The 27442-nt window shown below is 38.4% G+C and overlaps 1 protein-coding gene and 1 non-coding gene across 2 annotated transcripts; both read right to left on the minus strand.

The window, feature by feature from the left end:
* Positions 1 to 20467: 20467 nt before the first annotated feature.
* On the minus strand, positions 20468 to 20716 carry Smp_174140 (hypothetical protein; the record flags this gene model as incomplete). The annotated part of the gene is made up of 1 exon (XM_018793620.1): positions 20468 to 20716. The coding sequence occupies one exon, from the start codon at positions 20714 to 20716 to the stop codon at positions 20468 to 20470; it is 249 nt and encodes an 82-aa protein (XP_018648114.1).
* Positions 20717 to 25424: 4708 nt separating this feature from the next.
* On the minus strand, positions 25425 to 25491 carry Smp_tRNA_01159_Gln_TTG.1.1. The gene has a single exon. It is a non-coding gene (tRNA).
* Positions 25492 to 27442: the final 1951 nt, after the last annotated feature.

The following is a 27442-nucleotide window of genomic DNA, read 5'->3' on the forward strand; positions in this document are numbered from 1 at the left end:
CAGTCACCTCCACACCAACGCAACCACACACAATAATCAATACTCTGTCGAATTCAATCGACCGAACTGAACACTTCACACACGTCTCACTCACCTTCATCACACCATCGACAATCTCACTCATTCCCAACAATAACAACGAAAACAACAATTTAACAACACCAACATCCACGACTCCTGAATCACAACATATTCACCAAACACTACAACACCAACTAACTAACACACCTACTCAATCCACATACACATCAACCACAGCTACGTTGACACTCACATCGGTAAGTGCATCACGTCAAACCGATGTTTCACCGACTGTCTCATTCCTTGTTCTCATCGTGTTCTGTATTTATTAAATTGGACTATGTCTGCAGTTCGTAGTTAGCACATCATTTCGACTAATTGTAATTGTCATATTGGCGTCAAGATCGAGTCAGTTGGATATTTTTGCAAGTGAGGATTTCTTTGAAGACTACATGGAGCTGTTTGAAATCTGGTGCACGACTGGAACAGATATTAAAGATGGTGAATTCGCAGCTGACTTCCAGACATTCATTGGCAAAGATGTGTATAACCTGATAAGGCATCTGGATTTTCCAGAGAATTCAGTTCCATTGTCATAGGAATCTCACAGTGAATTACTACTTAATCATGTGCAGTGTGCTAACCAAATACCTGACGAATTGTTGACCACAGAATCGAAGTGCGGAGATTTGTACACAACTCGAACACTCTCTTAATCTCATGCTCAGATAGAAAATATCGAGACCATGGAAACAACAACCGATTCTATTACCGCTGAGAAGTTCAAACATCAGGAGAGGAGACGAAATCTTTCAGTACAGAAATGCCAGACAATATACAAATGAAACAATAACAAAACTGCTTCAACAACAAAAATATTCGACCGAACATGGAGTGATTACAGACTGCTGACGTCACATACTATCAAGGAACTGATCTCCAACAATCCAAGAATATTCAAAAATCTATGGTTCGTATGCACATCAGTCACATCAACCAAATACATTACAAGGATTCAGGTGAGTCAGTTCCAATTTCCGTTGTGAATTACAATACTGATGAGTACATTCTAGATCACACACACACACACACACAGTCTATACTCAATACACAAGCGAACAAAAAACATGACGGACCTACTGAGAAGACGAATAATAGACTACAGAAATCTGGATTCCCATATAAGCTGTAACCGTTGTGTTATTCGTACCAATTGATGATTCCATAGTGCTTCATTCTGCAGCTAATTCAAATTGAGAATATAACACGTTGAGTTGTGCTCATCGTATTATGTCTGCATTAGATTGGACTAATCTGGGAATTCTCAGCAAATCGATACGAATAATTTCAATGATCATAATATTATATTAACTGAGATGCAGTCAAATGAGGACTGACGTGCTGTGTACTGTATCGGAAGTGTACGACGGAATGCGGTCTATGACTTGTATCGGTGCGTCGGGACACCGGTGTCAGTGAGGACTCAGTTGAATTGGAAGTGTCAATTGTGGATTGATTGAGGTGAAGTGCAGTGGTGAGTGTGTGGGATGGTGCGAATGCAGTCGATGGTAGTGAATGTGGAGTGGCAAATAAATGTAATGTCGCTGCCAGGATTCGAACCTGGGTTAGTGCGGCCACAACGCAATGTCCTAACCACTAGACCACAGCGACGATGAACGTGCGTCCCAACGTCACGCTCTCACAACACACACACACACACACCATCGCCATCACACAGTCACCTCCACACCAACGCAACCACACACAATAATCAATACTCTGTCGAATTCAATCGACCGAACTGAACACTTCACACACGTCTCACTCACCTTCATCACACCATCGACAATCTCACTCATTCCCAACAATAACAACGAAAACAACAATTTAACAACACCAACATCCACGACTCCTGAATCACAACATATTCACCAAACACTACAACACCAACTAACTAACACACCTACTCAATCCACATACACATCAACCACAGCTACGTTGACACTCACATCGGTAAGTGCATCACGTCAAACCGATGTTTCACCGACTGTCTCATTCCTTGTTCTCATCGTGTTCTGTATTTATTAAATTGGACTATGTCTGCAGTTCGTAGTTAGCACATCATTTCGACTAATTGTAATTGTCATATTGGCGTCAAGATCGAGTCAGTTGGATATTTTTGCAAGTGAGGATTTCTTTGAAGACTACATGGAGCTGTTTGAAATCTGGTGCACGACTGGAACAGATATTAAAGATGGTGAATTCGCAGCTGACTTCCAGACATTCATTGGCAAAGATGTGTATAACCTGATAAGGCATCTGGATTTTCCAGAGAATTCAGTTCCATTGTCATAGGAATCTCACAGTGAATTACTACTTAATCATGTGCAGTGTGCTAACCAAATACCTGACGAATTGTTGACCACAGAATCGAAGTGCGGAGATTTGTACACAACTCGAACACTCTCTTAATCTCATGCTCAGATAGAAAATATCGAGACCATGGAAACAACAACCGATTCTATTACCGCTGAGAAGTTCAAACATCAGGAGAGGAGACGAAATCTTTCAGTACAGAAATGCCAGACAATATACAAATGAAACAATAACAAAACTGCTTCAACAACAAAAATATTCGACCGAACATGGAGTGATTACAGACTGCTGACGTCACATACTATCAAGGAACTGATCTCCAACAATCCAAGAATATTCAAAAATCTATGGTTCGTATGCACATCAGTCACATCAACCAAATACATTACAAGGATTCAGGTGAGTCGGTTCCAATTTCCGTTGTGAATTACAATACTGATGAGTACATTCTAGATCACACACACACACACACACAGTCTATACTCAATACACAAGCGAACAAAAAACATGACGGACCTACTGAGAAGACGAATAATAGACTACAGAAATCTGGATTCCCATATAAGCTGTAACCGTTGTGTTATTCGTACCAATTGATGATTCCATAGTGCTTCATTCTGCAGCTAATTCAAATTGAGAATATAACACGTTGAGTTGTGCTCATCGTATTATGTCTGCATTAGATTGGACTAATCTGGGAATTCTCAGCAAATCGATACGAATAATTTCAATGATCATAATATTATATTAACTGAGATGCAGTCAAATGAGGACTGACGTGCTGTGTACTGTATCGGAAGTGTACGACGGAATGCGGTCTATGACTTGTATCGGTGCGTCGGGACACCGGTGTCAGTGAGGACTCAGTTGAATTGGAAGTGTCAATTGTGGATTGATTGGGGTGAAGTGCAGTGGTGAGTGTGTGGGATGGTGCGAATGCAGTCGATGGTAGTGAATGTGGAGTGGCAAATAAATGTAATGTCGCTGCCAGGATTCGAACCTGGGTTAGTGCGGCCACAACGCAATGTCCTAACCACTAGACCACAGCGACGATGAACGTGCGTCCCAACGTCACGCTCTCACAACACACACACACACACACCATCGCCATCACACAGTCACCTCCACACCAACGCAACCACACACAATAATCAATACTCTGTCGAATTCAATCGACCGAACTGAACAATTCACACACGTCTCACTCACCTTCATCACACCATCGACAATCTCACTCATTCCCAACAATAACAACGAAAACAACAATTTAACAACACCAACATCCACGACTCCTGAATCACAACATATTCACCAAACACTACAACACCAACTAACTAACACACCTACTCAATCCACATACACATCAACCACAGCTACGTTGACACTCACATCGGTAAGTGCATCACGTCAAACCGATGTTTCACCGACTGTCTCATTCCTTGTTCTCATCGTGTTCTGTATCTATTAAATTGGACTATGTTTGCAGTTCGTAGTTAGCACATCATTTCGACTAATTGTAATTGTCATATTGGCGTCAAGATCGAGTCAGTTGGATATTTTTGCAAGTGAGGATTTCTTTGAAGACTACATGGAGCTGTTTGAAATCTGATGCACGACTGGAACAGATATTAAAGATGGTGAATTCGCAGCTGACTTCCAGACATTCATTGGCAAAGATGTGTATAACCTGATAAGGCATCTGGATTTTCCAGAGAATTCAGTTCCATTGTCATAGGAATCTCACAGTGAATTACTACTTAATCATGTGCAGTGTGCTAACCAAATACCTGACGAATTGTTGACCACAGAATCGAAGTGCGGAGATTTGTACACAACTCGAACACTCTCTTAATCTCATGCTCAGATAGAAAATATCGAGACCATGGAAACAACAACCGATTCTATTACCGCTGCGAAGTTCAAACATCAGGAGAGGAGACGAAATCTTTCAGTACAGAAATGCCAGACAATATACAAATGAAACAATAACAAAACTGCTTCAACAACAAAAATATTCGACCGAACATGGAGTGATTACAGACTGCTGACGTCACATACTATCAAGGAACTGATCTCCAACAATCCAAGAATATTCAAAAATCTATGGTTCGTATGCACATCAGTCACATCAACCAAATACATTACAAGGATTCAGGTGAGTCGGTTCCAATTTCCGTTGTGAATTACAATACTGATGAGTACATTCTAGATCACACACACACACACACACAGTCTATACTCAATACACAAGCGAACAAAAAACATGACGGACCTACTGAGAAGACGAATAATAGACTACAGAAATCTGGATTCCCATATAAGCTGTAACCGTTGTGTTATTCGTACCAATTGATGATTCCATAGTGCTTCATTCTGCAGCTAATTCAAATTGAGAATATAACACGTTGAGTTGTGCTCATCGTATTATGTCTGCATTAGATTGGACTAATCTGGGAATTCTCAGCAAATCGATACGAATAATTTCAATGATCATAATATTATATTAACTGAGATGCAGTCAAATGAGGACTGACGTGCTGTGTACTGTATCGGAAGTGTACGACGGAATGCGGTCTATGACTTGTATCGGTGCGTCGGGACACCGGTGTCAGTGAGGACTCAGTTGAATTGGAAGTGTCAATTGTGGATTGATTGGGGTGAAGTGCAGTGGTGAGTGTGTGGGATGGTGCGAATGCAGTCGATGGTAGTGAATGTGGAGTGGCAAATAAATGTAATGTCGCTGCCAGGATTCGAACCTGGGTTAGTGCGGCCACAACGCAATGTCCTAACCACTAGACCACAGCGACGATGAACGCGCGTCCCAACGTCACGCTCTCACAACACACACACACACCATCGCCATCACACAGTCACCTCCACACCAACGCAACCACACACAATAATCAATACTCTGTCGAATTCAATCGACCGAACTGAACACTTCACACACGTCTCACTCACCTTCATCACACCATCGACAATCTCACTCATTCCCAACAATAACAACGAAAACAACAATTTAACAACACCAACATCCACGACTCCTGAATCACAACATATTCACCAAACACTACAACACCAACTAACTAACACACCTACTCAATCCACATACACATCAACCACAGCTACGTTGACACTCACATCGGTAAGTGCATCACGTCAAACCGATGTTTCACCGACTGTCTCATTCCTTGTTCTCATCGTGTTCTGTATTTATTAAATTGGACTATGTCTGCAGTTCGTAGTTAGCACATCATTTCGACTAATTGTAATTGTCATATTGGCGTCAAGATCGAGTCAGTTGGATATTTTTGCAAGTGAGGATTTCTTTGAAGACTACATGGAGCTGTTTGAAATCTGATGCACGACTGGAACAGATATTAAAGATGGTGAATTCGCAGCTGACTTCCAGACATTCATTGGCAAAGATGTGTATAACCTGATAAGGCATCTGGATTTTCCAGAGAATTCAGTTCCATTGTCATAGGAATCTCACAGTGAATTACTACTTAATCATGTGCAGTGTGCTAACCAAATACCTGACGAATTGTTGACCACAGAATCGAAGTGCGGAGATTTGTACACAACTCGAACACTCTCTTAATCTCATGCTCAGATAGAAAATATCGAGACCATGGAAACAACAACCGATTCTATTACCGCTGAGAAGTTCAAACATCAGGAGAGGAGACGAAATCTTTCAGTACAGAAATGCCAGACAATATACAAATGAAACAATAACAAAACTGCTTCAACAACAAAAATATTCGACCGAACATGGAGTGATTACAGACTGCTGACGTCACATACTATCAAGGAACTGATCTCCAACAATCCAAGAATATTCAAAAATCTATGGTTCGTATGCACATCAGTCACATCAACCAAATACATTACAAGGATTCAGGTGAGTCGGTTCCAATTTCCGTTGTGAATTACAATACTGATGAGTACATTCTAGATCACACACACACACACACACAGTCTATACTCAATACACAAGCGAACAAAAAACATGACGGACCTACTGAGAAGACGAATAATAGACTACAGAAATCTTGATTCCCATATAAGCTGTAACCGTTGTGTTATTCGTACCAATTGATGATTCCATAGTGCTTCATTCTGCAGCTAATTCAAATTGAGAATATAACACGTTGAGTTGTGCTCATCGTATTATGTCTGCATTAGATTGGACTAATCTGGGAATTCTCAGCAAATCGATACGAATAATTTCAATGATCATAATATTATATTAACTGAGATGCAGTCAAATGAGGACTGACGTGCTGTGTACTGTATCGGAAGTGTACGACGGAATGCGGTCTATGACTTGTATCGGTGCGTCGGGACACCGGTGTCAGTGAGGACTCAGTTGAATTGGAAGTGTCAATTGTGGATTGATTGGGGTGAAGTGCAGTGGTGAGTGTGTGGGATGGTGCGAATGCAGTCGATGGTAGTGAATGTGGAGTGGCAAATAAATGTAATGTCGCTGCCAGGATTCGAACCTGGGTTAGTGCGGCCACAACGCAATGTCCTAACCACTAGACCACAGCGACGATGAACGTGCGTCCCAACGTCACGCTCTCACAACACACACACACACACACCATCGCCATCACACAGTCACCTCCACACCAACGCAACCACACACAATAATCAATACTCTGTCGAATTCAATCGACCGAACTGAACACTTCACACACGTCTCACTCACCTTCATCACACCATCGACAATCTCACTCATTCCCAACAATAACAACGAAAACAACAATTTAACAACACCAACATCCACGACTCCTGAATCACAACATATTCACCAAACACTACAACACCAACTAACTAACACACCTACTCAATCCACATACACATCAACCACAGCTACGTTGACACTCACATCGGTAAGTGCATCACGTCAAACCGATGTTTCACCGACTGTCTCATTCCTTGTTCTCATCGTGTTCTGTATTTATTAAATTGGACTATGTCTGCAGTTCGTAGTTAGCACATCATTTCGACTAATTGTAATTGTCATATTGGCGTCAAGATCGAGTCAGTTGGATATTTTTGCAAGTGAGGATTTCTTTGAAGACTACATGGAGCTGTTTGAAATCTGATGCACGACTGGAACAGATATTAAAGATGGTGAATTCGCAGCTGACTTCCAGACATTCATTGGCAAAGATGTGTATAACCTGATAAGGCATCTGGATTTTCCAGAGAATTCAGTTCCATTGTCATAGGAATCTCACAGTGAATTACTACTTAATCATGTGCAGTGTGCTAACCAAATACCTGACGAATTGTTGACCACAGAATCGAAGTGCGGAGATTTGTACACAACTCGAACACTCTCTTAATCTCATGCTCAGATAGAAAATATCGAGACCATGGAAACAACAACCGATTCTATTACCGCTGAGAAGTTCAAACATCAGGAGAGGAGACGAAATCTTTCAGTACAGAAATGCCAGACAATATACAAATGAAACAATAACAAAACTGCTTCAACAACAAAAATATTCGACCGAACATGGAGTGATTACAGACTGCTGACGTCACATACTATCAAGGAACTGATCTCCAACAATCCAAGAATATTCAAAAATCTATGGTTCGTATGCACATCAGTCACATCAACCAAATACATTACAAGGATTCAGGTGAGTCGGTTCCAATTTCCGTTGTGAATTACAATACTGATGAGTACATTCTAGATCACACACACACACACACACAGTCTATACTCAATACACAAGCGAACAAAAAACATGACGGACCTACTGAGAAGACGAATAATAGACTACAGAAATCTGGATTCCCATATAAGCTGTAACCGTTGTGTTATTCGTACCAATTGATGATTCCATAGTGCTTCATTCTGCAGCTAATTCAAATTGAGAATATAACACGTTGAGTTGTGCTCATCGTATTATGTCTGCATTAGATTGGACTAATCTGGGAATTCTCAGCAAATCGATACGAATAATTTCAATGATCATAATATTATATTAACTGAGATGCAGTCAAATGAGGACTGACGTGCTGTGTACTGTATCGGAAGTGTACGACGGAATGCGGTCTATGACTTGTATCGGTGCGTCGGGACACCGGTGTCAGTGAGGACTCAGTTGAATTGGAAGTGTCAATTGTGGATTAATTGGGGTGAAGTGCAGTGGTGAGTGTGTGGGATGGTGCGAATGCAGTCGATGGTAGTGAATGTGGAGTGGCAAATAAATGTAATGTCGCTGCCAGGATTCGAACCTGGGTTAGTGCGGCCACAACGCAATGTCCTAACCACTAGACCACAGCGACGATGAACGTGCGTCCCAACGTCACGCTCTCACAACACACACACACACACACCATCGCCATCACACAGTCACCTCCACACCAACGCAACCACACACAATAATCAATACTCTGTCGAATTCAATCGACCGAACTGAACACTTCACACACGTCTCACTCACCTTCATCACACCATCGACAATCTCACTCATTCCCAACAATAACAACGAAAACAACAATTTAACAACACCAACATCCACGACTCCTGAATCACAACATATTCACCAAACACTACAACACCAACTAACTAACACACCTACTCAATCCACATACACATCAACCACAGCTACGTTGACACTCACATCGGTAAGTGCATCACGTCAAACCGATGTTTCACCGACTGTCTCATTCCTTGTTCTCATCGTGTTCTGTATTTATTAAATTGGACTATGTCTGCAGTTCGTAGTTAGCACATCATTTCGACTAATTGTAATTGTCATATTGGCGTCAAGATCGAGTCAGTTGGATATTTTTGCAAGTGAGGATTTCTTTGAAGACTACATGGAGCTGTTTGAAATCTGATGCACGACTGGAACAGATATTAAAGATGGTGAATTCGCAGCTGACTTCCAGACATTCATTGGCAAAGATGTGTATAACCTGATAAGGCATCTGGATTTTCCAGAGAATTCAGTTCCATTGTCATAGGAATCTCACAGTGAATTACTACTTAATCATGTGCAGTGTGCTAACCAAATACCTGACGAATTGTTGACCACAGAATCGAAGTGCGGAGATTTGTACACAACTCGAACACTCTCTTAATCTCATGCTCAGATAGAAAATATCGAGACCATGGAAACAACAACCGATTCTATTACCGCTGAGAAGTTCAAACATCAGGAGAGGAGACGAAATCTTTCAGTACAGAAATGCCAGACAATATACAAATGAAACAATAACAAAACTGCTTCAACAACAAAAATATTCGACCGAACATGGAGTGATTACAGACTGCTGACGTCACATACTATCAAGGAACTGATCTCCAACAATCCAAGAATATTCAAAAATCTATGGTTCGTATGCACATCAGTCACATCAACCAAATACATTACAAGGATTCAGGTGAGTCAGTTCCAATTTCCGTTGTGAATTACAATACTGATGAGTACATTCTAGATCACACACACACACACACAGTCTATACTCAATACACAAGCGAACAAAAAACATGACGGACCTACTGAGAAGACGAATAATAGACTACAGAAATCTGGATTCCCATATAAGCTGTAACCGTTGTGTTATTCGTACCAATTGATGATTCCATAGTGCTTCATTCTGCAGCTAATTCAAATTGAGAATATAACACGTTGAGTTGTGCTCATCGTATTATGTCTGCATTAGATTGGACTAATCTGGGAATTCTCAGCAAATCGATACGAATAATTTCAATGATCATAATATTATATTAACTGAGATGCAGTCAAATGAGGACTGACGTGCTGTGTACTGTATCGGAAGTGTACGACGGAATGCGGTCTATGACTTGTATCGGTGCGTCGGGACACCGGTGTCAGTGAGGACTCAGTTGAATTGGAAGTGTCAATTGTGGATTGATTGAGGTGAAGTGCAGTGGTGAGTGTGTGGGATGGTGCGAATGCAGTCGATGGTAGTGAATGTGGAGTGGCAAATAAATGTAATGTCGCTGCCAGGATTCGAACCTGGGTTAGTGCGGCCACAACGCAATGTCCTAACCACTAGACCACAGCGACGATGAACGTGCGTCCCAACGTCACGCTCTCACAACACACACACACACACACCATCGCCATCACACAGTCACCTCCACACCAACGCAACCACACACAATAATCAATACTCTGTCGAATTCAATCGACCGAACTGAACAATTCACACACGTCTCACTCACCTTCATCACACCATCGACAATCTCACTCATTCCCAACAATAACAACGAAAACAACAATTTAACAACACCAACATCCACGACTCCTGAATCACAACATATTCACCAAACACTACAACACCAACTAACTAACACACCTACTCAATCCACATACACATCAACCACAGCTACGTTGACACTCACATCGGTAAGTGCATCACGTCAAACCGATGTTTCACCGACTGTCTCATTCCTTGTTCTCATCGTGTTCTGTATTTATTAAATTGGACTATGTCTGCAGTTCGTAGTTAGCACATCATTTCGACTAATTGTAATTGTCATATTGGCGTCAAGATCGAGTCAGTTGGATATTTTTGCAAGTGAGGATTTCTTTGAAGACTACATGGAGCTGTTTGAAATCTGGTGCACGACTGGAACAGATATTAAAGATGGTGAATTCGCAGCTGACTTCCAGACATTCATTGGCAAAGATGTGTATAACCTGATAAGGCATCTGGATTTTCCAGAGAATTCAGTTCCATTGTCATAGGAATCTCACAGTGAATTACTACTTAATCATGTGCAGTGTGCTAACCAAATACCTGACGAATTGTTGACCACAGAATCGAAGTGCGGAGATTTGTACACAACTCGAACACTCTCTTAATCTCATGCTCAGATAGAAAATATCGAGACCATGGAAACAACAACCGATTCTATTACCGCTGCGAAGTTCAAACATCAGGAGAGGAGACGAAATCTTTCAGTACAGAAATGCCAGACAATATACAAATGAAACAATAACAAAACTGCTTCAACAACAAAAATATTCGACCGAACATGGAGTGATTACAGACTGCTGACGTCACATACTATCAAGGAACTGATCTCCAACAATCCAAGAATATTCAAAAATCTATGGTTCGTATGCACATCAGTCACATCAACCAAATACATTACAAGGATTCAGGTGAGTCGGTTCCAATTTCCGTTGTGAATTACAATACTGATGAGTACATTCTAGATCACACACACACACACACACACACACAGTCTATACTCAATACACAAGCGAACAAAAAACATGACGGACCTACTGAGAAGACGAATAATAGACTACAGAAATCTGGATTCCCATATAAGCTGTAACCGTTGTGTTATTCGTACCAATTGATGATTCCATAGTGCTTCATTCTGCAGCTAATTCAAATTGAGAATATAACACGTTGAGTTGTGCTCATCGTATTATGTCTGCATTAGATTGGACTAATCTGGGAATTCTCAGCAAATCGATACGAATAATTTCAATGATCATAATATTATATTAACTGAGATGCAGTCAAATGAGGACTGACGTGCTGTGTACTGTATCGGAAGTGTACGACGGAATGCGGTCTATGACTTGTATCGGTGCGTCGGGACACCGGTGTCAGTGAGGACTCAGTTGAATTGGAAGTGTCAATTGTGGATTGATTGGGGTGAAGTGCAGTGGTGAGTGTGTGGGATGGTGCGAATGCAGTCGATGGTAGTGAATGTGGAGTGGCAAATAAATGTAATGTCGCTGCCAGGATTCGAACCTGGGTTAGTGCGGCCACAACGCAATGTCCTAACCACTAGACCACAGCGACGATGAACGTGCGTCCCAACGTCACGCTCTCACAACACACACACACACACACCATCGCCATCACACAGTCACCTCCACACCAACGCAACCACACACAATAATCAATACTCTGTCGAATTCAATCGACCGAACTGAACAATTCACACACGTCTCACTCACCTTCATCACACCATCGACAATCTCACTCATTCCCAACAATAACAACGAAAACAACAATTTAACAACACCAACATCCACGACTCCTGAATCACAACATATTCACCAAACACTACAACACCAACTAACTAACACACCTACTCAATCCACATACACATCAACCACAGCTACGTTGACACTCACATCGGTAAGTGCATCACGTCAAACCGATGTTTCACCGACTGTCTCATTCCTTGTTCTCATCGTGTTCTGTATCTATTAAATTGGACTATGTTTGCAGTTCGTAGTTAGCACATCATTTCGACTAATTGTAATTGTCATATTGGCGTCAAGATCGAGTCAGTTGGATATTTTTGCAAGTGAGGATTTCTTTGAAGACTACATGGAGCTGTTTGAAATCTGGTGCACGACTGGAACAGATATTAAAGATGGTGAATTCGCAGCTGACTTCCAGACATTCATTGGCAAAGATGTGTATAACCTGATAAGGCATCTGGATTTTCCAGAGAATTCAGTTCCATTGTCATAGGAATCTCACAGTGAATTACTACTTAATCATGTGCAGTGTGCTAACCAAATACCTGACGAATTGTTGACCACAGAATCGAAGTGCGGAGATTTGTACACAACTCGAACACTCTCTTAATCTCATGCTCAGATAGAAAATATCGAGACCATGGAAACAACAACCGATTCTATTACCGCTGCGAAGTTCAAACATCAGGAGAGGAGACGAAATCTTTCAGTACAGAAATGCCAGACAATATACAAATGAAACAATAACAAAACTGCTTCAACAACAAAAATATTCGACCGAACATGGAGTGATTACAGACTGCTGACGTCACATACTATCAAGGAACTGATCTCCAACAATCCAAGAATATTCAAAAATCTATGGTTCGTATGCACATCAGTCACATCAACCAAATACATTACAAGGATTCAGGTGAGTCGGTTCCAATTTCCGTTGTGAATTACAATACTGATGAGTACATTCTAGATCACACACACACACACACACAGTCTATACTCAATACACAAGCGAACAAAAAACATGACGGACCTACTGAGAAGACGAATAATAGACTACAGAAATCTTGATTCCCATATAAGCTGTAACCGTTGTGTTATTCGTACCAATTGATGATTCCATAGTGCTTCATTCTGCAGCTAATTCAAATTGAGAATATAACACGTTGAGTTGTGCTCATCGTATTATGTCTGCATCAGATTGGACTAATCTGGGAATTCTCAGCAAATCGATACGAATAATTTCAATGATCATAATATTATATTAACTGAGATGCAGTCAAATGAGGACTGACGTGCTGTGTACTGTATCGGAAGTGTACGACGGAATGCGGTCTATGACTTGTATCGGTGCGTCGGGACACCGGTGTCAGTGAGGACTCAGTTGAATTGGAAGTGTCAATTGTGGATTGATTGGGGTGAAGTGCAGTGGTGAGTGTGTGGGATGGTGCGAATGCAGTCGATGGTAGTGAATGTGGAGTGGCAAATAAATGTAATGTCGCTGCCAGGATTCGAACCTGGGTTAGTGCGGCCACAACGCAATGTCCTAACCACTAGACCACAGCGACGATGAACGTGCGTCCCAACGTCACGCTCTCACAACACACACACACACACACCATCGCCATCACACAGTCACCTCCACACCAACGCAACCACACACAATAATCAATACTCTGTCGAATTCAATCGACCGAACTGAACAATTCACACACGTCTCACTCACCTTCATCACACCATCGACAATCTCACTCATTCCCAACAATAACAACGAAAACAACAATTTAACAACACCAACATCCACGACTCCTGAATCACAACATATTCACCAAACACTACAACACCAACTAACTAACACACCTACTCAATCCACATACACATCAACCACAGCTACGTTGACACTCACATCGGTAAGTGCATCACGTCAAACCGATGTTTCACCGACTGTCTCATTCCTTGTTCTCATCGTGTTCTGTATTTATTAAATTGGACTATGTTTGCAGTTCGTAGTTAGCACATCATTTCGACTAATTGTAATTGTCATATTGGCGTCAAGATCGAGTCAGTTGGATATTTTTGCAAGTGAGGATTTCTTTGAAGACTACATGGAGCTGTTTGAAATCTGGTGCACGACTGGAACAGATATTAAAGATGGTGAATTCGCAGCTGACTTCCAGACATTCATTGGCAAAGATGTGTATAACCTGATAAGGCATCTGGATTTTCCAGAGAATTCAGTTCCATTGTCATAGGAATCTCACAGTGAATTACTACTTAATCATGTGCAGTGTGCTAACCAAATACCTGACGAATTGTTGACCACAGAATCGAAGTGCGGAGATTTGTACACAACTCGAACACTCTCTTAATCTCATGCTCAGATAGAAAATATCGAGACCATGGAAACAACAACCGATTCTATTACCGCTGAGAAGTTCAAACATCAGGAGAGGAGACGAAATCTTTCAGTACAGAAATGCCAGACAATATACAAATGAAACAATAACAAAACTGCTTCAACAACAAAAATATTCGACCGAACATGGAGTGATTACAGACTGCTGACGTCACATACTATCAAGGAACTGATCTCCAACAATCCAAGAATATTCAAAAATCTATGGTTCGTATGCACATCAGCCACATCAACCAAATACATTACAAGGATTCAGGTGAGTCGGTTCCAATTTCCGTTGTGAATTACAATTCTAATGTGTAAATTCTGGATCACTAATTTTTATACTCAATTTGCGCGAGCGCTTCTGTCTCACGAAGTGCCACATCGTTTACTTGGTGATGAATCTGTCAGTGGTAAACTGTTCATTGTGTCTCTCTTCTTCATCAGCATACTGTCAAACTCTTAAACCAATTAACATTTCGCTGAACGCGAGTCGCATTGAGAACACTTCATCAACTCTGTAAACCTCAGTAGATGGATGTATGCAGTGGTCATTGACTTGATTTTGTGATGCCGCAAAGATTTCATTGTAGTTCAAAATATTCCAGTTCGACCCATTCATTTTAGTCGGATTTCATTTGAGATGTTTGTATTTTGTGTATTTTATTGAATTGTACGTTCCCTGATTTGTCATCATAATATGCATTTGGTCAGTTGGATGTAATGAGTTTTTCTGTCTGTACAAAATAGGCTGCTGATTCTCCACTATTTGTTACCACTTATGTTTTGGGAATGCACGTTGTTGACAACCCCACAATTTGTTGTGGGATGATGTGATAATATTTTGGAAATATTTTGAGAACGGACTGTATTTACGAAGCAAATTCAATACATACTAGATGAGAGTTTTCTCAACAAAGTTCTGTATTCATATTGCTTGGTTATTTCTGAACGAGTCTGACAGATGTTCGTCCATTCGTTGATGTGTTTCCCCACACTATGTTTAATAAATCTATCGCATAAAGAGAAGCTGAATTTGTAGACGCACATCAAGGAGGTAAACGCAGGTAATTTATATTTTGTTTGTGCAGATATCACTGGTTGAATGCGAAGTGCCAATAAAATGTTAGCTGCCCAAAATGTCTTATTTAATGGTTTCATTAATCTTTCATTCACGACGTCGCCAGTCACATTGACGCTTAATTTTGGTTTGAGGAATAAGGATCAATATCTGTAACTTATTTCGCTCTCCACGCATGTAATTTTCTAAAAGTGCTCCTCAACTAATCTATTACCAGAATTATGCCATTGAGGATTTCCTACTCCCTCTTTGTGATATCATCTAAGCAGATGTATTTTACTCTGCGGTTAAGATATCTGACCAATTTTATTTTGTAGCGGATGAGAGTAAAACTATAGAGGTAAGTGTATAGAAAATTGTAGTGTTTTATCTCTGTGAACGCTTCAGTTTGGCGAAGTGCCACATCGTTTACTTGGTGATGTATCGGTCAGTGGTAAACGATTCATTGTGACACTCTTCTTCATCAATACACTGTCAAACTCATTGATCAGATTTTTTTCCAAACATTTGGCCAATAACATAATCTCGGTGGTGAAACGTCATGTGACAGTAATGAGACAAGTCGAAGTTTCTTCTTGAGTGTTTAGGAACGATACAATCTTTTTTAAGTGTTCTTTAATTTAATTTCATTGACGGTTTCAGAGATTCGATCAATTATTCCCCTAACTTGTTTTGTTCATGTGTGTGCGAGTAGGTTATATAGTTGGCGGTCAGAAACTGTTTTGTGTTGGGTGAAACAGATTCTGAATCTAAAATGGAAAATGACTGTTGTTTGGCTGACCTTAACACGTTGGCCAATCGTCGTTAATTTGTAAATCTCTGGTCGTTCACTGGTTTACAACGTGACCAGTAAAATCTATATATACTCTAGAGCAGTATTAGAAATCAGTAGGAGAACAATGTCGACAAACAGCTTTAGAACGCGTCTCATCCACTTTTTATTTCAAGCAGTGTTGACGGTGTCAGTATTGGTTCAGATGTTCGGAAGCGTCACCAGTGAGCCACTGTTACGTAAGTTGTTTCCATGTTGATATTCGTTGAGAGCAAGTTAAAGTGAAAGAATTAAAAGATATTCCTTCTCTCGTTTCAGGTGAACGAAGACACATGAAAATGCTTCGTTTGGGCTAGTTACTACAAACGTATATTGATCCTCATGTTGTTAAACAGTATAATAAAATAAACTATTATCATTTTCTGAAGTACCTTCTTGTTTATTGACATTAAACTGTTCTGAGATGTTGACTGCTTGAATAGATAGTTTAGCAAGCTTTTGATTTAAAATCTCTTGTCGATCATCGGTATACGACAAGAATAGAGAAATCTAATCACGCAGTATAAAAGTACTGAAAATGTGTAAAGTATCTGTGAACAATTCAGAACCAGTGTAGATATGAAGATCTTAATATTAAACAATGCTTAAGAGGTTTTGATAAGTTCTAATGCTTGTGAAACTGGATGCAGAAAACAAAGTGAGATGATGTGGTATTTCTCCAGAAATCGAAGCGAACAAAATGGATTGCGTAATATTTACAAAAGAAGTGCCCACATTAATCCTTCACACTAAGCCAGGGAAAAGCACTGATGGATGGAAAGAGAATTTTAGCTTGGATTATATAACGTTAGATTAGAGAAGATTGTCTATCAAAATAAGCAATATATTTCTAAGCAACAATACAATAGTTCGGATTGATACTTTCAAATAGACTGAGCATGGAGAAGGAAGTTAGTAATTAAATAATGTAGTAATTGTGTACTATTCAACATCGATTCACAAAAGCTCAGATATCCGTTTTCCCACTCACTGTCAGGTTACAAGTATATCACTATTGCACTACAAAAACAAAAATAATAAAGGTCAAAGATGATTTTAATCGAAGATTTGTATTTATTGGGGTAAGGATAAAGTGATAACCATCTCTTTCTGAACACAGATCCGGTTTTAGATTTCTATTTACCACTGTATCAGCTAAACGAGGAGAGGCTTCACCATTTTGTCTGTCGATAATTTGAGAGATTGGCTAATGTCAATAGCATGTTTGCTATCAATTAAGTGTTGAGATATGGCACTGTTACAAGTTGTTGCATCTTTCGGTATCTCAATCTTGTGAACGTGCTCGGAGATGCGAATGTGTACAGTTCTCTCTGCTCACATTATTTATGTTGTCTCGGGATACAGTGACGATTTCAAAACTAGGAAATTCATTTAGAACATAATATTAAATGTGATGTGGGGCATGAGTAAATACAGACTTCTGACAACTGTGGAGCAGACGTTTGTGATTACTTACCAATTTCGAGTTGCACATCGCCATGCACTTTACCTTCATAGGCACCTAAAATATCATAGTGAACTTCACAGACACATGTAAACACGCAGAATTTGATGGATGAAACTCGCTTTGAGGGTAGTTACTATCATCATTCATCATTCTTAATGTCAGTGATATCGAATACTTCGAAGATAATTTATTTCATAGTGCTAACCAGAGGAACAAAAATTAGCTGATTTTAAAATACGACTCAACAATCTCATCATACAAAGTTCTTGTATGCAACCATATTTTGAAAACTTGTTATTTTCAAAACAATGATATACGGTGACACGTATGAGGTGAATTAAATTGGTTAGTCTGGTGAAAATATAATTCTTTACTAGCTTTCTAGGGAGTCGATGAATATCATTAAAATATATGTTATTGTACTTCACCTTCGTCTAAACAAACAATCTCTTGCTGAGAATAACTCTAGACTAAACTGTGAAAAACGTAGACGTAAAATAATTATGTAATTTGATTAGATAAATGAGGTCTTGTAAGGTGTCTACACTGATTTTGTCATTTTGTCTCGTTCACTCATAAACAATATGGTGAATAAGTGTTCTTCGCTACTGTGCATACTTCTGTTACAAAAATTTTCAAAATATAATTTATGCGTATTCTATAATGAGACATACTCGAGATTGAAGTATTTTATACGTGTTATCCGTAATTATTGTATGTTAACTAGTAAGGAATTCGGAAATTGATGATGTCGGCTGTCATAAAGGCCACATCTGTTTTAATTCTGTAGTTTGTAGAAATTAAAATATGTTACTTCGTGAAAACACTAGAAAGTAAGCAAGTAGTAGTAAGTACATATATAACTCATGAGTACACGAATCGGAAGAACGCGGCAAAAGTGTATTATATTTTTTCAGCAGCCACAACACTGGATGTCTCAGAGATTCCAAGATGAACCCAAACCTAAATGATCACGGCCTCTCGAGTCTGACTGAACCTCAAGAAGTTTCCAAGTACACATTTATGTGACATCATTCTGTATGCACTGCCTTCAATAATACTATTTCTGAGCTGCTTTAACTGACGTTTCTCCAGAAATCGTAGATACGAGTATCAACGTTAGTCGAAATAACTGTAGAACACATGGAAGCAATTGTCTCGTCAATATTTTGCGAATCATATTTCGATCATAAAAGGTGGTATTTGTTAGGGCATTGCCAAACTTCGAATGCTTGAGGGATCTTTAATATTTTGAAATGTAAGCTATTGATCTTGTGATGACATCGTTTTCGCGGATATTCGGCATTTGAGAACACTGTCGGCTGTAACAATAATAATAATTTATTCTCAAATAACAGTTTGTTACATGAAGCATGCCAATTTACAGGCAAGATCAAATTGTTACAACATTTACAATTTTCGTTGTAGTAAATTACACAGCTGGGTTGATATTGTATAAGATTTGAATGTAAATTGTTTTAGGAGCCGAATTTGTAGACGCACATCAAGGAGGTAAACGCAGGTAATTTATATTTTGTTTGTGCAGATATCACTGGTTGAATGCGAAGTGCCAATAAAATGTTAGCTGCCCAAAATGTCTTATTTAATGGTTTCATTAATCTTTCATTCACGACGTCGCCAGTCACATTGACGCTTAATTTTGGTTTGAGGAATAAGGATCAATATCTGTAACTTATTTCGCTCTCCACGCATGTAATTTTCTAAAAGTGCTCCTCAACTAATCTATTACCAGAATTATGCCATTGAGGATTTCCTACTCCCTCTTTGTGATATCATCTAAGCAGATGTATTTTACTCTGCGGTTAAGATATCTGACCAATTTTATTTTGTAGCGGATGAGAGTAAAACTATAGAGGTAAGTGTATAGAAAATTGTAGTGTTTTATCTCTGTGAACGCTTCAGTTTGGCGAAGTGCCACATCGTTTACTTGGTGATGTATCGGTCAGTGGTAAACGATTCATTGTGACACTCTTCTTCATCAATACACTGTCAAACTCATTGATCAGATTTTTTTCCAAACATTTGGCCAATAACATAATCTCGGTGGTGAAACGTCATGTGACAGTAATGAGACAAGTCGAAGTTTCTTCTTGAGTGTTTAGGAACGATACAATCTTTTTTAAGTGTTCTTTAATTTAATTTCATTGACGGTTTCAGAGATTCGATCAATTATTCCCCTAACTTGTTTTGTTCATGTGTGTGCGAGTAGGTTATATAGTTGGCGGTCAGAAACTGTTTGTGGTGGTAGTAGTGTTTTATCTCTGTGAACGCTTCAGTTTGGCGAAGTGCCACATCGTTTACTTGGTGATGTTTCGGTCAGTGGTAAACGATTCATCGTGACACTCTTCTTCATCAGAACACTCTCAAAATCATTGTTCAACTTCTTTTCACCAAAATTCTCATTAAAGACTTTATATTTGTTTTCGATGTGATGACTGTATAGGTCTAGTCTGCCGAAAATTTTATTTAGAGACCTGTTTGCAAATTTTACTGTGAAGAGATCTGCTAAAATTAGACCCATAACAAGTGCATCATTTAGTCTATATTAGACATTATTTAGAACAAAATTACGACATCAAGTGAAACTATGTATTGTCTATCACTATTCACACACTCGATTTTGAAAGAGAAGAGTCCGATCAAATTGTTTTAATATTTGTACTTTACAGATCTGAACAGAAACCTGCTCAAGAATCAATCCAACGCAATCCTTCACACTTGACTACTCCACACAATTTTTTGTGTTTTCGATTACAATACTAATGAGTACAATCTAGTTCACACACAGTCCATTCTCATTTATCTTTATTGTCATTTGTTCTCTCTCGGTTTCTTTTTTTCTGTTTCTTTGTTCCTTTTTTCAATTCGATGTCATGATATCTTTACTTTTTCTTGTTGGCAATAGTCACTTCTTTTTTCCTGTCGTTGAATTTGTGTTTCCTACTTTTTTTCTTATTAGGTATTTTGAAATTTTTTGGGTTGCTTTTTGCTTTTCTTTTTATTCTTTTTTGAATCCATTCCTCCTGCTTCGTGTTTTTTGCGTGTGTATTTCACTGATATTGTTTCATTTAGATTCTCACACTCCAAGTGCTATCCACATGTTTGAATTCTGTTATTTTCGCCCACTTTTTATGATATCAGAATCTTCTTCGTTTTTATTACTTTTCTGGTTTTATACTTTGCTGTTTTTCTAGACAAGAATGTCTAGTCGTGCTTTTCTCTGAATGGTGATGATTGGATTCATGATTCTATGCTTTTATAAATTGATGCCAGCAATATATTTCCCAAGAATATGTTACAAATCAAGCTCAGATTTCTAAAAAATCTGAACGCTTTACAATACTTTTAATAATTGAGATCATGAATCAGTTGAAGCTAGACTACCATGGAAAGCCTAGAAGCACTGGACGGCCGTTTCATCCTATTGTGAGACTCCTCAGCAGTGCACATCCACGATCCTACTTCACGAGATTTAAACCAAGGACCTATCAGTCTCGCTCGCGAGCCGGCATCCAACGGTGTTAATGTTTAACTTCAACCGATACACGAAATTCAGCGTTACGTCCACCATTGTCTTCAGTGAGTTGATATCTCACAACAGACCTGGTTGAACTCCACTGATCACTGCTTCATAATACGATTTGGAAAATTGTATGTCTACGGTCTCTTTGTCTTATTGGTCTCTGAATCCAGTGGTCATCAGTTGGATATGCTATGTCATTAACTTTTCCTTTACTCCACACTCAGAATGGTAACTTCATTAGACAATCAACTGTAATTATGACACCAGCAACCGCGACAAAATTTGTTGCTTCCTACTGGTGGATCTGTGAGGCGAAATTTTCGTCTATCTCTTGAAGGTTTGTTAATTTTTTTAGTCTTCTCCTCATGCATTGTCTCAGTTGGAACAAACAATCTTGTCGCACTGACTGTGAATTTTTTTTCAAAATCTTGATAAAGCTGAGTGTTCGTAATCAGTCATGACAGCTGATGAATTTCAAGTCAAGGCCATTTGATCAATTTGTTAAATATGTGCATTGATGAATTCATATTTTTGTCGTTTATTTGAACGTAAATAAAGATAATAATCGTATAGAAGTTTGTAGCTTGAAGTGTTTAGAGTTGAGTGAATAAAAGTCTCGAAACCTTGACTGTTCCATTAGCTTGCCGTTGAAGACACTGCTCTAACAATTATAGATTCATAATTGTATAAAACAAATCAAAATTTGTCTTTCAGTATGTCCGCTATCATTTGAAAACGAATTCTTACCGCTTACAGTCATCTTATATACAGACAATATTCTCATTGTACCCAGTGTTTTTGCACTCGGTAAAAACCCCTGGTTGTCAAACTGTACCCAACGAATTGTTTTTCTATCCGAATCACAGGTGAAAAAGAAATAAAGACGATTCGGTAGAAAATCCTCTTCATCACTATATCGCTTAGCAAAGCTGTACAATAACTTACTTACATACTTTCACCTGTTACTCCCGATGGAGCATAGGCCGACGAAAAGCATTCTCCAACCCACTCTGTCCTGAGCCTTCTTTTCTAGTTCTATCCAGTTCTTGTTCATTCTTCTCATGTCTGTCTATATTTCTCGGCGTAACGTGTTCTTTGGTCTTCCTCTTCCCCTTTGACCTTCAGGATTCCATGTGAGGGCTTGTCTTGTGACACAGTTGGGGGATTTCCTCAATGTGTATCCTATCCACTTCCAGCACTTCTTCCTGATTTCTTCCTCCGTTGGAATCTGGTTTGTTGTCTCCCACAGTAACTTGTTGCTGATAGTGTCTGGCCATCTGATCCGAAGTATCTTGCGTAGACAGCTGTTAATAAACACTTGTATCTTGTGGGTGATGGCTTTCGTAGTTCTCCACGTCTCCGCTCCATACAGTAGAACTGTCTTCACATTTGTATTGAAAATTCTTATCTTGGTGTTGGTTGACAATTGTTTTGAGTTCCAGATGTTCTTCAGTTGTGAATATGCTGCTCTTGCTTTGCCAATCCTCTCCTTTACGTCTGCATCAGATCCACCGTGTTCATCAATGACACTGCCCAGATATGTAAAGGTTTCCATATGGGAAACCTCTAACAGAAGAAGCTTAAGCATGCCATCGATAGTACCACACTCTACTGTAGATACTTGGATGACACTTTTCTTGTTTGCAACAATCACAAGCACTCCATCAATCTACTCAGTTTGTTTAATAAAGCACACAAGGATATAAAATTCACCATGTAACATGAAGTCGAAGATAAATTCCATTTCCCAGATATTGGAATTAGACGAACATCAGTGTGTACATTACAAAGATATGTTCATCACAAAAACACAGAGTGGACTATATCTCAATTACTACAGTTTCTGTCCATTGAGTTACAAAAAGGGTATTGTCAGAACCCTTTTTGACCGCGCACGCGAAATCTGCTCAGATGAGTGTCTGGAAGAAGAACTGGCCTTAATCACCAAGTGCCTACGTGAAAACGCATACCCGGAAAAATTCATCCATAAATACGCAAACACCAACCGTCAAGTAAAGTATGATCGAGTGGAAAAGAAAACATGCTTCTTATACCTACATTTCAAAGGAGATGAAATCGCTGGAATAATTAATCACAGACTTAATTCTGCATTGAAAGCGACCTACCCAGCAGCTAAACTGACAACGGTGTGGGAAAATAACTGCTCACTCAAACAAGCTAAATCGACAGCCCTCTTTTCTCAGTAGCTCCAACTCCATTTACCAATTTACATGTACGTGCCAAAGCATATACATTGGAAGAACTGAGAGAAGAGTACATGTTCGCATTTCCGAGCATGTTCCTAAGAAACTGAGGCTGCGAGCGACCAGGGCTCTCAACTGTGCAATAGCTTGGCATTTACTCAACACTGGGCACACCATTGACATTTCTCATGCTTTCGAAATCATTAGCAAACAAAGAAGTACAACTTCCTAACCTTTTAGAGAAATTAATTCAGCATCCACCCCTGTCTACTATATCTGACCTAATTCATATTATTCTACATATTACGTGATTTCTGATTTGAAATCCCATTATTCTCTTTCACCCCATGTCAACTATGTTTATTCTGATCATTTATCTCACAATTTCATTTCGCTTATAAATTGATTCGAGTTAACACTTCATATTATAGTCATCCCAACATTAACGATTCGATTTTATTTTATATTACAAAAATTCTTTGATTCACATGGTACAATTATAAATGATGTGCTCTGCCTTAAACTTGGCCAATTTTTTGTGGATTATTAATTTGGATTTATAATTGTAGAACCTGATGAGAAATTATTGAAAAGAATATTCTTCCTTCATATAATTGAGCTTTCTAAGTGTTTTATCATCATACTACTGACAAGTAGGCAAAATGAATGTACAAAATATATTCGCCTTTTATTCTGAAGAATTGTAATGGGATGCTGCTGTTTTCGTATGGTGTCATAATTCATTCCTACTGATAGATAAGGAGAGAAATAACTTTACGTGCATTAGTTCGTGAAAGCTTTAAGTGTGATGAACCGTCTCGTCACCAAAGCATATTATTTAATCAATTTAAATAGATTACAAATACTATATTTTATGTAAAAAATAATTCGCACCTAATTAACAAGTGACCATCTGTATTTTGATCTTATCTTCTTTCCATCCAATTTTAAGTCATTCATTTTTGTTTAAAGTGTAAATACGCTCATATAGAATTACTGATTCTGAATTTAATCTTCACCAATTCATTCCCCCCCAAAAAAAATTTCGCAACATAGAAAAAGGAATATGATAATATAAACTGAATAAGTTTCTGTAATTTAAATGTGTTTCTAAATGTTTTTTTTGTTTTACTCAATATATATATCGTTAAAAACTGATCATATCATTTATTCTGATAATCAAAAAATGAATGCATGATACTATACCACCAAGGGATTGTAAACAATTTCAGATGATACAGTCAAATCAATGCCAAGAATAAAATTCTACCGGCCTAATTTTTATGTACAGAAAATACTTTCTCATACTATTTAAACATTCATCGTTTTCCACACACTGTAGTTAGTCCTAACACGTTCATTAGGAATAATACCTAAAGTTGATAAACTGATAATCCCTTTATAAGCAAATATAGATAGTGGCTAGCATTGGAATCCAGGACGCGCGTTCCGTCCTATTTGGGACTCGTCAGCTGGATGTACCTACATCTCAGAGTTGATGTTCACCCTGAGACTCGAACTCAGTACCATTCGCTTCAAACGCCATCGCATTATCCACTCTGCTACTGAGTTCTGATAGCCACTTACTTGTTCAATGGGGTGAAGTTTAAATTCACCTAGTATTGTTTGTTTGAATCTTCCCATTGATGTTTAGGACTGCAACTGGTCAATCTCTCATTGGCATATGTGTATACTGTGTATATGGCCTCGATATAGCCTTAATTCACAAGCATTATAATCCTTTTATTTTTATTACAGATTAACCTGAATAAAGAATTTCATCTTAATGAATTTGACTTAATGATCAAATAAGCAATATATTTTCAGCTTCATATTTCATTGCTTTCATTATTCTTTTACTGTGGAGTTATTGTGCAATACAGAAACAAATCTCTCATAAACTGATATATGACATTATTTTCATTTATCTTTTAGTTTACCGAATAAGTATATATAAATATTTTAATAGTTGAGATTATGAATCAATTGAAGCTAGACTACCATGGAAAACCTAGAAGCACTGGATGGCCATTTCGTCCTATTGTAGGACTCCTCAGCAGTGCACATCCACGATCCCGCCTCACGAGATTCGAACCCAGGACCTATCAGTCTCATGCGCGATCTTTCAACCTCTAGACCACTGACCACAGTTGTCCAGTGCTTCTAAGTTTTCCATGGTGATCTACCTTCAATTGACTCATGATCTCAACTATTAAAATTACTATAATATCCACAAAACCCCTTCTGACATATAAATATATCAACTGAACTTATTATTCAGTAAAGATGGTTTTCTTTTTCATCAGTATTAAAGAAAATTATCTGACTGACAAAAAAATTGTACAATTCAAAAGTTATTTTGTCGATTTTTTAGTGTACGTCTCCAAGTAACTTCATTATTTATTTGTATGCTTGCTTTTTTTTACTGCATGCATAATATTAATTGTAACTCGAATGGTTATATTTGTGTGTGTATCCAAATAAATTGTGAATGATTTTGTTGAGTTCTTTTCATGTATGGTGAATGAAGGCATGAAAACAGATTACAATGACACTCAGTGAAACTTCCCATAGAAAAAGTAATGGTAATTTGCTTTTTTTGTTCCAGTATCCTCTTTACAATTTCATTTCTTTATAATATTTAACATTTTTAGCGTGACTGTCAACTTTAGTTATTTCATTAAATATGGTACCTTATACTTTGATAATACTTTCATATTTCATTTTTCAATAGTCTGTTATGTTGTGTGTATATGTATATATGTATTTGGTACTTAGTTTCATTGAATTTACATTTCTTTATATGTCACTATTATCATTATATCCTAGAGGATAAACTATTCATTGACAAAGAGAATAATATATATATACGGTATGCCGGATTATAAATATTTTGAAAAGCCCATTAACAAGAAATATATACACTGGATAAGTTTAACCGCTTTCGTGACCACTGATTAATTGGATGAAACAATCAATAAATAAATTCAACAATAAATTTAATGCGAATCCATAATCTTTAAATCTAATTTTGACTTGATGATGAATGCATGCTTTAATTGATACTTCTTAATAATGTGCAATTCAGAATCAAATATAATACGAAATTTAGACGACTTATAATGAATATTAGAAGGGATTTTGTGGATATTATAGTAATTTCAATAGTTGAGATAATGGGTCAATTGAATGTAGACCACCATGGAAAACCTGGAAGCATTGGACGGCCGTTTCGTCCTATTTTGGGACTCCTCAGCAGTACGCATGAACAACAAATACATTATAATAAATAAACTTCTGACAGATAAAATGTTTACTTTACAGTGATACATAAAATATTCATTAATGATACCAACATTATGTGGATTATGTGACCAATTAACTTAGAACTCTTTTAGTAGCAAGAACTAGATATAATGACACCAGCTACTCTGCAGAGACAAATCATTATCATGAATTTCCAGAAAATCTTTCATCTTGAGTTACCAGTACTCTAAACTTTCACTCAAATACTACTTAT

The sequence above is a fragment of the Schistosoma mansoni genome, chromosome 1 (assembly GCF_000237925.1).
Source record: "Schistosoma mansoni strain Puerto Rico chromosome 1, complete genome".
In the NCBI taxonomy this organism is placed as follows: Eukaryota; Metazoa; Platyhelminthes; class Trematoda; order Strigeidida; family Schistosomatidae; genus Schistosoma; species Schistosoma mansoni.